The following is a 12,910-nucleotide window of genomic DNA, read 5'->3' on the forward strand; positions in this document are numbered from 1 at the left end:
AGATAATTTGTCTTATTGTTTCCTCCCTGCCATATTTTGCAAAAATAATGATTGCTCCCACTGATCCAAGTAATCAACCAGACACCCAATTACATTTCTATTCAAGAGTTGTTGTTGATCAAAGTTTTCTGAGATGAAGCCCACAATTTGTGCATACTTCTGCGTCATATTCCTCTATATTGTGCCACAACTTAATGATGGTGTAGAAGGACGCTATTAAATCTTATTAAATCAAGGGTTGAAGCCATAAGTTTTCTTATTTTCCTTTGATGTTCGATGCCTAAGCTTTTTTCTGGAAACTTCTGAAAAGGAAAATGAATACAAACATTTAATTGCCCAGTAAACTATTCATTTAAATTTTGAATTAGTATTTAAAAAAACACAATAACATGAAGAAAAAAGCTTGATGAGAGAGAAAAAGCCGAGACCAAGAGTGGGTTGTGTGTGTGGTGTGAACAATACCATTAAAAACATGATGCTTATTGACAACTATAAAAAAAACGAATAGATATATTTGGAAAAGGTAGAAACAACATACAATCACAAAGTGCTTGAATGGATCAATCAACAACAATTATACTATTATTACAGACGTTTGGAAGGGAAGCGGTTCGGGAGGTTTCAAAAGGGTGAAGATTTTCACAGCGTCAGCAAGAATTGTGTTTTCAACCGACGAGAAGCAGCATAACAAAAATAGATTGAGCTGACTCAACTAGTCGGAGTAAAAGGTACAATTGCATTCATTTATGCAAAGAGTGGAAGAAGCCTCTTGCTGACGCTGGCGAATCCAGAAAACAAGAAAATGGTAGCACGCTGAGAATGTAGAATGGGTACATGAGACGACGACAGAAAATAACCGAGAACGATGGGACAAGAATAGTTATCAATTGTGTCCTTCTGGACAAGGATGGGTTTGAGGTACAAGTATTGATTGCGGCGGGTAGATGGAACAAGTCACACAAAAATGATATCGATTTGTACGAAGAAGCAAAAACAGGTGAATTTGATGGAAGAGACTAAGAAAGGGGTTGGTCACACGTTGTGACTCTTTTTGAACTGTTTTTGTTGTAAAAAATTGGATTCTAGATAACCAAAATATGAGTATACACTTGGCCAGCAACATATATGGAATGATTGGTAAAAAGAGAACGAAATAGTTTGAAGGAAATAATTTTTTGTTTGAACCTTTTTAACTTTTTTTACTAAATTTTTTCAATTTTTTTACAACTAACTCTAAAAACATTTTTTTTTTTGTTCAAAAGTATTGAGGCTCGTTTGTTAGTAGTACATTTTTTTGGGGGATTGAACAACGAAATGAAGCATGAGATAAATTGTTTTTGCATGAGACAGGAGAATTTCAAAATATAGGTAGGATGTGTGAAAAAGTGTGTTAAAGCTGATATTTTTTAGATTTTCTGATTTTTCGGGACTTTCAGGTTTGAGTCGTATGAACATTTAAGCTTAAAATACAGCTGATATAGTCTAGGAGACAGGGAAAGAGATTGGAAAGGGAATCTAAACTTTCAAGGGGGTGGGTGCTTAAATATGAATTTGCTACTCGAAACTACTAGGGTGCTGAAAATAAAAGAAAATGAGGTGAAATTAAATTGGAAGAATGTATGAAAACAGTGATCTACACTATAACGGAAATGGTGAATGGTGTGCTGTGAGTTGGAAAGATTCAGATCCCGCTATCCACGTTTCGAAATACAGGAGATGAGATGACATCCTTCAGAAGATTCTGGAGAATGGTCCCTTCTTCATGTACTTCTCTACAAAGCTGCTGCTTGGCTTAGTCTTCTTTGGGGCAAAGAGGCTAGCGATCTCCTTGGTGATCTCATCGCTGAGTGGAGCTGGCAAAAAAGTTGAATTTTCTTTGCACTCCTCGGCGAGCTCAATTGAGTTATCCGAAGTGAATCCAAGAGTGTCATGAATTTCTTCCTCCTTGATGTCTTCCGGCGCAATTTGCTCTTCCTCGTCGAGCTCTGGGAGTTGCTCGAAATATGGCCAGAACTCGTAATGACGCTCTTTGCGTGGTCTCTGACGCTCGGTTGGATAATCGATGATCACCTGGCGTGTGAAAGGCATTCCTTGTTGCTCATACCTGAAATTATTCAATTAGTTAATTAGGGTCATGTTTGATTGAAAATAAAATTAAAAATCTTAGATCACGCTATGATAATTAGTTATTTTTTTCAAGTTTTCAAATTCCAGTTATGTTTTTATCATGCCTACAATTTATTTCAACTTTGTTCTAGAATTGAAAAATATTAGAGCGTGGGAGAAAAGTCAACTTTCAATCTCCTTCTATTCTCAATTCCTTGTGAAGATACAATTATTGAACAAATATTTCTTGCGCTCAGCTACTAATATGTATTCTGAGAGCGAAAAGTACGAAGAGGCCGCCTTTTCCCTTTTCTTTTCAAAATTGTAGCAAGTCTACGTGCATGAAGTGGGAAAATATTGAAAAGAAAGGAAGGACCACTTTGTTTAGTCCGTGCGAACATTATTGAACTATTATTGAATTTTTGGACAATCATTGAAAATTTTAATAAGAACTCACTCCATCTGGAATTTTTGGGTCTTCAAGATCAAATTGTTGAGATGTACGTCGCGGAGCAGACTGACAGCGATGCGGCGTTTTGGCAAGTGCCTTGGCTCACGATTCTTAATTGTAGACAGTGGCACCGGTACAGTAGTCTCCGTCATCAGGCAGTCCACCGCTCGTTGTATAACTGACCAGCTTTTATGGTAACCCGTTGGTCCGCTCATTAAAACATCTTGTTGTACTTCTTTCTTCACCTGGGTTGGTACACGTTTGCGTAGAATTCGCTTCCTTGCTCCTCCATTTTCAATATTGTTGTTGGTTAATATGGTTTCCCCGTTATTCTGAACTGCGCTCATTGTTGAAGCAAATCACCTGTAAATATAATATATTTTTTGATACTTAGCTGCTAGGTATACGGTAAAACGATGATGGCGTTTGAACATAAAAGACAAAGATTCGAAATGCACATAGGATAAGTGTGAACCTTATTAAACATCTTTCATGTGTCACACACAGTCCTAGCTAATCCTAATCCTTCAATCTAATCCTAAAGGTCAGAGTCCTATAATTGCCAAACACCGCCAAAGCGGGCCCGGTCGTCGAGCAGCTTGTCCGGTTAAAGACTGACTGCCGCTTCCACAGGCACAGCGGACCGATAAATCGAGTGGCGGGGGGCGATTCGCCTCGAGGGGCGGGGTCTCAATAAATAAGCGAAAAGGGGCAGGGCCTGGCCGGCAGAGAAGGGGCTGGCCATGGCGGAGAGCAGACAGCGAGACACCAGCCAGACTTTCGGGCCTAGGTTAGAGACACATGCACGCCTTGTCTCTGCGCATCTTCGTCTCGCATGCTGTACAGAAAAACTGTCACCATCTCTGCGTGTCTTTTTCTTGTCCGTTCACAGAGGCGGTGGGGACTTGGGTAAAGAAGGCTCAGAAGATTGCATCAGAATGAGCGCACACACACACACACACACACTCACACACACGCAGGATATGACAATGGTGATGTTTCTTGGTGTGAATAGTAAAAGGAGATACACACATACAGGAAGGATTACAGTAGGTGTTCAAGGGTGATGTAATATTTAGATTTAATAGCGAAGGTTTTGTTTCGGAGCTTCCCTTTTTCTGTCTGTCTCCCCTTGTCTTTCAAGTGCAGGAAATGTGGAGAGTCGCGCGGTTTTTGGTGTCTTCCCAGCTATTCATTCCCAAACGTCTAAACTCTTCAAGTTTGGATTTTAGGCCTTTTGGGGAGGAAGAGGAGCCCAGAATAAAAAATACAAGAAAACATTTGAAAACCACCGGTTCTCATCTCCATTTGACACCTTCTGACACCATCTGGCGGTGTTGGTGTACAATCAAATGACATCATAATTTTTGTTCGTTAGATGACTATCTTCCGAATATACAACATGGGGAGGTTATCTGATTCCGAACACGTACACAATGCGTCTACCCACAGGTGTCTAATGTCCGGATGTTGTGTAAGCACTAAAACGAGAGCGGCCCCGGTATTGTATTATTCACCATATTCACCTATGATCTGTAATCTGATGTAATGTATTGAAAATAACAGTTGGCATTAAGTGCCTTGAAAGGAGCGCAAAACAAGATGAAAACGACTGATAACTATCTCTTCCCACTACCTAATTCAGTCGACAAACTCTTGTTGCGAAATGTTTTGTTGAGGGTTTTGGACAAAGGTGTCAATCAGCCTAAGAGTCTATGTGTCTATGCGAGTCAAGTGATTCAAAAACGGCGCTCTGTTCCTAAAACTATTACAAGACTGCACGGAGCCTCTTGCTTTACTGATAAGTCTGAAAAAAACATATAGTGTTGCCGCCGTCAATTGGAACCAAGTCACAACACCGAACACTTTTTGTATAGTACACCCTGGCTTCTGATCTTTGTGTAACTTGGGAGTAATCTAGATGAACGGAACAATTGGTCCCCAATTTATCTGTGCCCCCGTATCATCACTATCATCAAAAATTTTGCTCCGATTCGCAGAGTTGACTCGTCTCGAAAAGTGCACTTTTCTCGTTAACCGTTTGGATTCTCTAATCTTATCAACTCACACCGATCCTCTTTCTTCTTTTGTTGTCATTTTGTTTCTGCAAGTCTTGCACAATTTTTCAGTCTGGCGGGATGAAACGAAGAATGATGAACAACAGAGACAAAAGATACACAGCTTGATTGATACACTTTGATTACGGTCACAAAAAGACAACAAGACTGTAAAACTAGTACTAGATGTGTTATGAAATCGAACGTCAAAACACAGAAAAAATAGTTTATAATCGAACCAGGAAATGCCTATAATTTTCAATTTTGAAACTAAATGTTGTTGTTGCTGAAATGCTCACCAAACTTCTGTTACATAGGGTACCAATAACTATATAGGGTACCAAATACCAAGAACCACCAGAAAACAAGAAAGATTTGTAACTCAACCACCCAAAAGTGTGTATATAGTTGACGGGCACGTAAACACAACAATAAAACCCTTCTGCCGATGGGGGTTTAAGAAAATGTGTTTTTCTTTGAGTTTCCATTTCCAAACAGCTGGATCGCAGAGTGCTGCTTTTTGACAAAATTTCGGGAAAATTCTATTTTCGAATGTTCCCCTTAGTTCCTACTCTCAGGTTTTACGAGTATAGTTGCAAGTGTCCTAGCACAATCAAGTGTGAGAAGATGAAAGACAAGGCGCCGCAGTTAAAGCTATGATTCCGTGTCGTTTGGACACCGGGCTAGGTCTGAAAGCAAAAGTGTGCATAAATTCGGTTATCAATGGTTTGCAGTTGCTGCTTTCTGCCGACTAAACACAAGCATTACACTTACACGTACAGTACCCGCAGCGCTATTAATTCATTATCAATGTGAAACTAGAAACGAGGGCCAGACAGTTCAAAAACGCAACATTCGGCATTTTAAACCTAGTTTTGAATGCGATGTTTGTTATATCAAATCCGTCTATTAGAGGCTATGTGACTTGTATCTATCTATGTCAAAACCAAAGCATAAATCTGTCTGCAAAATTTTTATGTGGTTTATGAGACCTGATCAAACAGTACATTGATGGGTCAGCGGGATCGAGGAGCCGAGAAGAAAGAAGAGCTGTAGGCAACTGACTAGAGAAACTACAATGTGCCCGGCGGCTGACGTTGATTGAAATGCGGCGGCGGCGGAGGTCCCGAAGAACCCCCAAGAGCTTTTTCTTTTGTGATTCGCCGCCTAATTAACGTGGAGCAAGATATAAATCTTCCAGGCTCAAGACACTAGATTTCAAAATAGACTTTGAGACTGACTTTGCTCGAGGCACCCATTTCCCATTTCCCGAAGAAGAAACGAAAATGTTGCCTCTTTTGCTCTTTTCTACTACCCCCCCCCCCCCCTTCTTTTGCTCCATTCAATGTTTATATGTTTGCTCAAGTTTTCGGCGAAGATGGATTAGTCGAGAAGTGAAATGTACTGTCTACAAAAGAGTCCAAACTTTGTACCTCCTGGTGTGAATGGCGAGTACGACACAAATGAAAAAATATCAAGAAATGGAAAGGACTAACCGCAACATTTTGATTGATAACTTAACCTCTGAAACTGATAAAAAGAATAGAAGAATGATGGGGTGACCGTGGCACTGCCAGTCGCAGTTACAAGTTTAATGTAATGATATTGAGCACTAATAAATTTCGAGAAATTTAATGAGAATACAACGACTAGCCAGAAATTTAAGAATATACATTTTCAGACGCAGTCTGATTTCCCAAGAAATGAATAGGAGCCAATAAATCATTGATCCTTCGATTCTCCCTTATCCTCCCTCTGCGTCTTCTCATTCTCTGCATCTCCGCTAGACCATTGAATCTTCGCCGGCTGTTTGCGAAAAAATCGGGCCCGGGCCTCGCGATCGATCCAAACAAAGAAACAAAACAGATGGACTCTCCGTCTTCCATCTCTCATTTTCATTCCTCCATTTTCGATTCGCCGACCAGAATATAAAACAGATAAACACAAAAGGTCCATTTCGGGCGACTCTGCGATGTTTTGAATAATTCAAGCCCTCGTCACCAGCTCACAGAAAGATGTGAAGAGCCTTAAGAGGGAGTAGATTGGCTTAGTATCTGTAAAATCTAGAAGCCATGCTTTTTCGTGTCACACACTTACTTAAATTTTTAGAAACATTACAGTTTTTAAAAACAAATCCAGTAAAATATAACCTCTCTTCAAAACTTGGCAATTTTAATTAATATAAGTAAAATGAATTCAAAAATGAGCTTATAGATATTCTCATTTCCAACTCGCGTTTTTTGACATATAAATTGTCTATCTTTTGTACTGTACTGTAGCGCTAAATCGGCTTGTTCTGTCTAATCGTGTAGTGAACTTGCAACATTTATGTTTTGAGTTATGATCTCATAATCTTTTGAGAGCTTTGCACACGGTGTCCCTCTTCTTGCTCCGCCACTCAATTGTGAAATCCGACTAGGCTCAAGTCTACACTAGACTAACGCGCGGACGGCTTTCTCGAATAACTACGGCGCATCTATGAGACGAAAAGACAACAGACGTGTGTCTATGTCTACGGGCTGTCTGGGTAAGAGCCACACCCGGTGGCCCTTCCCGTCTCCCGCTCAATATCTCTTATAGTCGCCAAAAGATCACTATAGGCGCCTAATAAACTCTCACGTAGCAGCAGCCACATCAGTCCAATCTGTCTCCGCGTAGTCAATCAGGGCCGTTGTACTAAAAACAAGTAGGCCACCCACTAGACAAGGGATGGAGATAGAGACGAGAAAAGAAACCAGATTTTATAGTAGTGTGGTAGTGATGGTGCTGGTTGCCAGACTTTTTATTACGATACCCTTTTGCCGCACCTGGAAATTATGATTCAACAGCCCTCACAAATTTGGAAGTTTTTAGTCGATTCTAGATCATTAAAGTTTAGCTCGGCTCAAGTCTACAATAAAGTCAAAGACTAGTTTTCTTCCATCACCATCCATCGAATGAATAAATTATCATGGCACACAGAGGCGCGCAAAACCTCTAAATAAATCCCTGACATATTTTCGGTTGGGGTTCTACCACTTGTCGACATCAAAAAAGAAGTCTGGGTACAATAGTCTATAAATCTTTTCTCCACTCTCTCTTTCCATCGCCCATCAGTCCACCACTGGTCCTACCGTATCACCATCACAGCGTGGGACACCTTTCGGATTGAGAAATCATCATCATCATCGCCGGGGGTCTGTGTTTCGTGAAAGAGAAAGCGAGGCCAGCTGATAAAATGGAAACGGCGAATGGGGAGATGAAGAAGATGGAGAAGACGAAAAATACAACGATGATGAAGAAGATGATGATCAAGAGAAGACAGGCAGGTTCTCATACTCTTTGCATCACGTTGCGTTTCGCATCCGAAATTTTTATGATTTTGCAATGTGTTACCATACCCGTCGCCCCGATAAACTATAATATCCAAATCTCTGATCACAGACCAATAGCGGTTTTGTTTATATATTTTCCATTATTTTTCAAGTTTCAAGTTTTCGCTTTCAGTCGTTATTTCCCAGTGTAAAAAGGTCACTTGAAAGAAGAATAAAGAGAGAGAGGCAAACGAGAACTATCCCGCCTTTTCTCTCTATCTTTCTCATTGAAGAAAAATGGAAAAAAGACCGAAAAAAAAACGTTGGCAAGGTCATGGACATTGTTCATAATTGGAGATTGAGATAGACAGGATGGTAGGTATACGGTACAACGGGAGAGGTGAATTGAGAGTGAAAGACAAGAGAAACGAAGGGGGGTCGCGGGGGGGGGGGGGGGGCAACGTTCTATGAACCCGGTGCATTCAACAGCATTTCACAAAGTGGTGACAATTCAAAGAATGATCATTGGCAAATACATGGGAATTTGGGAATTCAGGGTTTTATAAAACTTGAAATGGTTTTGTTGACTTAGTATGGTTTTTCGTTTTTCAAAATTTTCCAAATTAGCTTTTCTCACGAAAAAAAGCAAAGTATACTTCCATTGTGTTTTTTTGATGAAAAGCTCCAAAAATTGCCGGTATGTTTGAATCTTCAAAAAGTTTCAGAAAAAGCAATAAAGTCTCATCAGTAGAACCATTTCAGTGGAGTAAAATGTTAGATTTCCTGAAAAAAATGTGGAGCCAATATTTTATGTATTGAAATTTTTTGCAAACTTTTTTTTTGCGAAAAAAAAAACAAATTCAGCTTGAAAAAAGAAACACGAGAGAGAGTGTGAAGAAGTCTTGTGTGAGAAGAGGTTTCAAATCTTGATGCCTTTTTCGCTGCATTTCCACGCATTCTCCGACTCTTCTTCGCGCGCCCTGGGACAAAAAGCGCGAAGAGTACTAATCGTAAGAAACGATCTCTGTCTTTCTCGCGAGGCGCTGGGCGCATCTCGATTTCTTTTTCATGAATGTGTACATGTGTGCAGCAAAGCAAAGTACATGCTCACATTGTTGCATGTTACGGAAAGTTAATAATGGAAAATCGGAAATTAATGCTTCAAAATTTGGTAAAAAGTGTTAAAAACCACTAGGAACCGGAGAAAATGAAAGAGCTGAAAAATCAAAAACCTCGAATTGTTTTCTTCTTGTTTTCTGTGACGTCTGGAAGAAAACAGACATGGGGGGGGGGGGGCTCACCGGTTCCCTTTTCCATAGCGTAATGAGCAAATAGCAATGTACATTCTAGACTCTTCGTTTCGTTTACTATCTTACAATGTGCTATCAATAAAGAGAGAGAAAGTTTTATAGTGGTTATTTACGTTGATGCTTGATCACTTAGTCTCCCAGGTATCAAGGCTCGGTCAAAACTGCGTGTGTTCGGTTCTCGAGCCACATGCGATGATGATCGGTTAGCCGTGCCAGTTCCGACTTTGTTTTTTTTTACCAATCAGATGGAGCTGGAACAAAATTTTGGGACAGGGGTAACATGATTCAATCAGACGTTTAAAGTAAAGGCGATCTTTTACGGGTTATATTAAGAAAGTTATAGTGTCGTTACTTTCTTGAACAAAACTGCGTTAAGTACAATTTTTATCAGCCTCTTACAAGGTGTCTACAAACATTTTCCGATTTAAAACTGATACAACTCTATTCCATCTTCGCCATCTAGACGTAGTCCACACCAAGATTTTTTCTTTTGGTGTATTTTTTCAAACTACGTCATTTGGCAAAATATGATGGCTACCGAAGGACGGCAAGTGGAAGGACGGATGGCAAGCATGATTGAAAACTCTTCACTGCCTGATTGTCACGTTGCATTCGTTTCGTTTTCCCTCCCCGGATGATTGACAAATTACTGTTCTTGAAAGAAAGAGTAGTTTTGGAGGCGAACGGGCGGGCATACGGAATGATGTAAATCACCAGCTACGAGGAAACTTTGTGTTTTCCTATTTTCTGTTTTTCAACAAACGTGAACTTTAAGAGTTGATCGATCGAAAAGAAGACATCATGCATTGACGCCAGTTGTTCAGGATTCAGAGGCCAGGAGATCGTTGTCAAGTGTTTTCCTTCTCTTCGCTACTTCGTTTCGCCAATTTGGGGACAAAACGGACCACCAAGAAACAAGGCCAGCCAACCCAATTATTAGTGCAGCGGCTCGTCAAGCAAATTCTATCTGACCCCTCGCCAGAAACGGAAGCCGAGCAACAAGAAAGGAAAGTGAGGGTCAATGTTTTTGTTCAATTTTTTTGCACAGGTAGAAGAGAGCGTAGTTACTATTGTTTTCCGACGTCTTGTCTCGTCCTTCTGTTTGCTCTTGAGTCCCACCAAACCCGATCACGGAGCAAAAGATCAGACTTGTTCAATTGAAGTATCGAATGTCTGGGGGGGGGGGGATCTCTCACCATAAAGACTAGAACATATTGAGTTTCAAGCCTTTGAACGCCGAGTGAGTCCGTGAAGGCTTTTCGCAGTTCCCATAGCAAAAATGTGAAATTTGAAATGTTTTCGTCTTCGCTTTTTGTCCACCTCCTCCCTCTTCCCTCAACTCTTACGTTGTTTGCATACAAACACACAAACACTCCGGGGCAGATTCTCATTTCTACTTTGACACCGTCGACCCGAGCGAGGGAGAAGGGTCGGCGCCGCTGTGGTCGACGGGCGGCCTCAAAAAATCAACAGAATAACATTTTGAGAAAATTGGCAACACTTGAGACTCGGTGGTCAATCGATCATTGTAGTTTGAATTTCTACAGTCCAAAAAAAATATTTCCTCCGAAAATTGGACTAAATGGTTAAAATTGTAGGGGCCTACAGTTTTTCCAGATCAACACTCACTGTTTGAATCTACCAACCTACAAAATATTCAAAATTGTGTTATGTAGTCTGAATATTTATTTGAAATAATTACTAAACATCTGAAAATTTTCTTATAAAATGGGAATTGTCTTTTCTGTCTGGCAGGTGCAAATAGATTAGTAATTGGAATAAAATTGAAAATAAATTGAGGAAGTTATAAACTTTGTTTTTCATAGATGTCATCTGTAAGTCAAAAAACGATTTTTCTGGATTTTATTAAAAATATTTTACCGACCCTCAATGTTTCCTGTGCTTATTTTTAAAGCATGTCTTTGGAGCATGTACTAACGAAAACATGAACTTTTTCAAAAACCCCTCATTTGTCATTTATGTACTTTTTGGAATGTATACTAAAAATACTGAAAATTGAAAAAAATCCAATATATCATATTTCATAACTATGATTGATTGGGAATGGGTGGAAAAGAGAGAGGGGGGGCTCAATTTTCCTCAACCGCTGTTTTTGTTCTCCTTTGCGTCCCACTTCCGAAACCCACAAACAAAGATTGTTTTTGCGAGAAGTAAATTGCAATTGTATGAATAGCTGAGAAATTGGTAGCCGGGAGGCTCATTGCCAGCCACATAACCGTTTCCTGCACTTTTATGTAGGGGGGTAATTGTTGGCGGCGGGCTTGCCAAAAGACATCCAAAGCAACAATTTGACTTTTGGCCGAATGAGACATCATCTTGAGAGGGTCTAATAATTCTTCCATCGCATGCCACATCAAGTTTGACCGCTGCTTATCAGGCGATTTAATGGGATGATTTGCAGCGGTTTAATGGAAAAAAAAATGAATTGAGTATTTGGCTTTTGGTGAGAGGTGGAAAATTAATCTGAAATTTGCTCAACGCTTATTCTGAGACATTCAAAAAAAAATGGTATTGCTACATTTTCCTTGGCTAAGACTACAAAATGGTAAGCACTTTCTCATCTTGCCAAATATTTATTTCAAATATTGTTTTCAAAATTGTGCCACTACAAAAACAAATAGAAAACAAAATTTTAGATTTCTCGAATTCTCCACAATAGGCTGCAAGAATAGTTCCATCGCAACCATCTACCCGCCATTGAATGACTTTTAGTCAGTATCAAGAAGGGTCAAATATTTTGCACGTAGTACCAAAACATGACATTATGCCCCCACGATGTCACTTCTAGTTTGACCACCCGTATCGTGTAAATTAGTGAAGCGACAACGAGCTGTCAATATAGATTACCTCGCTTGACGTCTTCTCAATCAACGACAACACAACAGGTTTGCGCCTGAGTGAGCGCGCAAATCGATTTACTTTGAAAATGTACTCGTCCTAGATTGCCTTGCCTTTCTCCTCCAACACGTCGACACTCACTTTTCGTGCCATTTTTGAGATAGGAAAAAAAATTGGCGAACGAGAAAAAAAAACATGGAATTGGAGAAGAAAGAAAGAAAGTGTGAATTTATTTTAGATAAAAGAATTTCTGCGAGAGAGAGAAAAAAACTGTTCCAATCGAGCGAGGGAGACAAATGGTTGTCACGATTCGATGCGCATCACTCACTTTTTATTCAGAAAGATCATGTTTTGATCAAAAATTCCAGATTTTAAATTCCAAGATCAAATTGGCAACGAAAACATTGATCTTTGGGTGAAAATATTGAAATTCAAAAGTTTAGCGGCTAGGGAAAAACAACGCACAAATTGAAAATAGAATTGTTCCCACGGATTTGTGTTTTTCCCACTCACAGAGGACAGCTCGGTTCGAGCCAAGAAATCAAAATCAAAACTTTCAACAACAAAACAAATTTGAGAAGGAAGGGATCTAGACTTTTATGCGATTATTAAGTCATAATTTTTCAGAATAATTTATTGTTGCTTATTTGTGTAATTTGTTTATTCAAAGCTTATTTGATATTATGTTTTTTTTAAAGCAAACTCTGAAAATCCCAACCCTTCTCAACAAAAATCTCAACAATTTCAATTTTTGATATCAAAATATCAACTCAATTTCCAAAACTTTGTAGCATCATATTTGCATGAATGATCGCTTTCTTTATCATTCTAATT

General features: G+C 39.5%; 1 protein-coding gene and 9 non-coding genes across 10 annotated transcripts; 6 read left to right on the forward strand and 4 right to left on the reverse strand.

The window, feature by feature from the left end:
* Window positions 1–332: 332 nt before the first annotated feature.
* Window positions 333–2,920, reverse strand: F57G12.1 (uncharacterized protein). The gene is made up of 2 exons (NM_001392859.1): window positions 2,564–2,920; window positions 333–2,104 (listed from the first exon to the last, which is right to left on the reverse strand). Exons 1-2 carry the CDS (start codon window positions 2,902–2,904, stop codon window positions 1,732–1,734), a joined length of 714 nt encoding a protein of 237 aa, NP_001379094.1. The 5' UTR covers window positions 2,905–2,920; the 3' UTR covers window positions 333–1,731.
* A 271-nt stretch (window positions 2,921–3,191) lies between these two features.
* Window positions 3,192–3,499, reverse strand: F57G12.6. Its single transcript, NR_072240.1, has one exon. It is a non-coding gene; the product is annotated as an Unclassified non-coding RNA F57G12.6 (non-coding RNA).
* Window positions 3,192–3,499, forward strand: F57G12.12. Its single transcript, NR_072239.1, has one exon. It is a non-coding gene; the product is annotated as an Unclassified non-coding RNA F57G12.12 (non-coding RNA).
* Window positions 3,500–6,370: 2,871 nt separating this feature from the next.
* Window positions 6,371–6,515, forward strand: F57G12.7. Its single transcript, NR_072241.1, has one exon. It is a non-coding gene; the product is annotated as an Unclassified non-coding RNA F57G12.7 (non-coding RNA).
* A 518-nt stretch (window positions 6,516–7,033) lies between these two features.
* Window positions 7,034–7,253, forward strand: F57G12.3. The gene has a single exon (NR_072242.1). It is a non-coding gene; the product is annotated as an Unclassified non-coding RNA F57G12.3 (non-coding RNA).
* On the reverse strand, window positions 7,144–7,293 carry F57G12.4. Its single transcript, NR_072243.1, has one exon. It is a non-coding gene; the product is annotated as an Unclassified non-coding RNA F57G12.4 (non-coding RNA).
* Window positions 7,294–10,502: 3,209 nt separating this feature from the next.
* Window positions 10,503–10,727, forward strand: F57G12.11. Its single transcript, NR_072244.1, has one exon. It is a non-coding gene; the product is annotated as an Unclassified non-coding RNA F57G12.11 (non-coding RNA).
* Window positions 10,728–11,402: 675 nt separating this feature from the next.
* On the forward strand, window positions 11,403–11,552 carry F57G12.14. Its single transcript, NR_072245.1, has one exon. It is a non-coding gene; the product is annotated as an Unclassified non-coding RNA F57G12.14 (non-coding RNA).
* A 425-nt stretch (window positions 11,553–11,977) lies between these two features.
* On the reverse strand, window positions 11,978–12,189 carry F57G12.8. Its single transcript, NR_072246.1, has one exon. It is a non-coding gene; the product is annotated as an Unclassified non-coding RNA F57G12.8 (non-coding RNA).
* On the forward strand, window positions 12,003–12,145 carry F57G12.10. The gene has a single exon (NR_072247.1). It is a non-coding gene; the product is annotated as an Unclassified non-coding RNA F57G12.10 (non-coding RNA).
* Window positions 12,190–12,910: the final 721 nt, after the last annotated feature.

This window comes from Caenorhabditis elegans, chromosome X, assembly GCF_000002985.6.
Source record: "Caenorhabditis elegans chromosome X".
In the NCBI taxonomy this organism is placed as follows: Eukaryota; Metazoa; Nematoda; class Chromadorea; order Rhabditida; family Rhabditidae; genus Caenorhabditis; species Caenorhabditis elegans.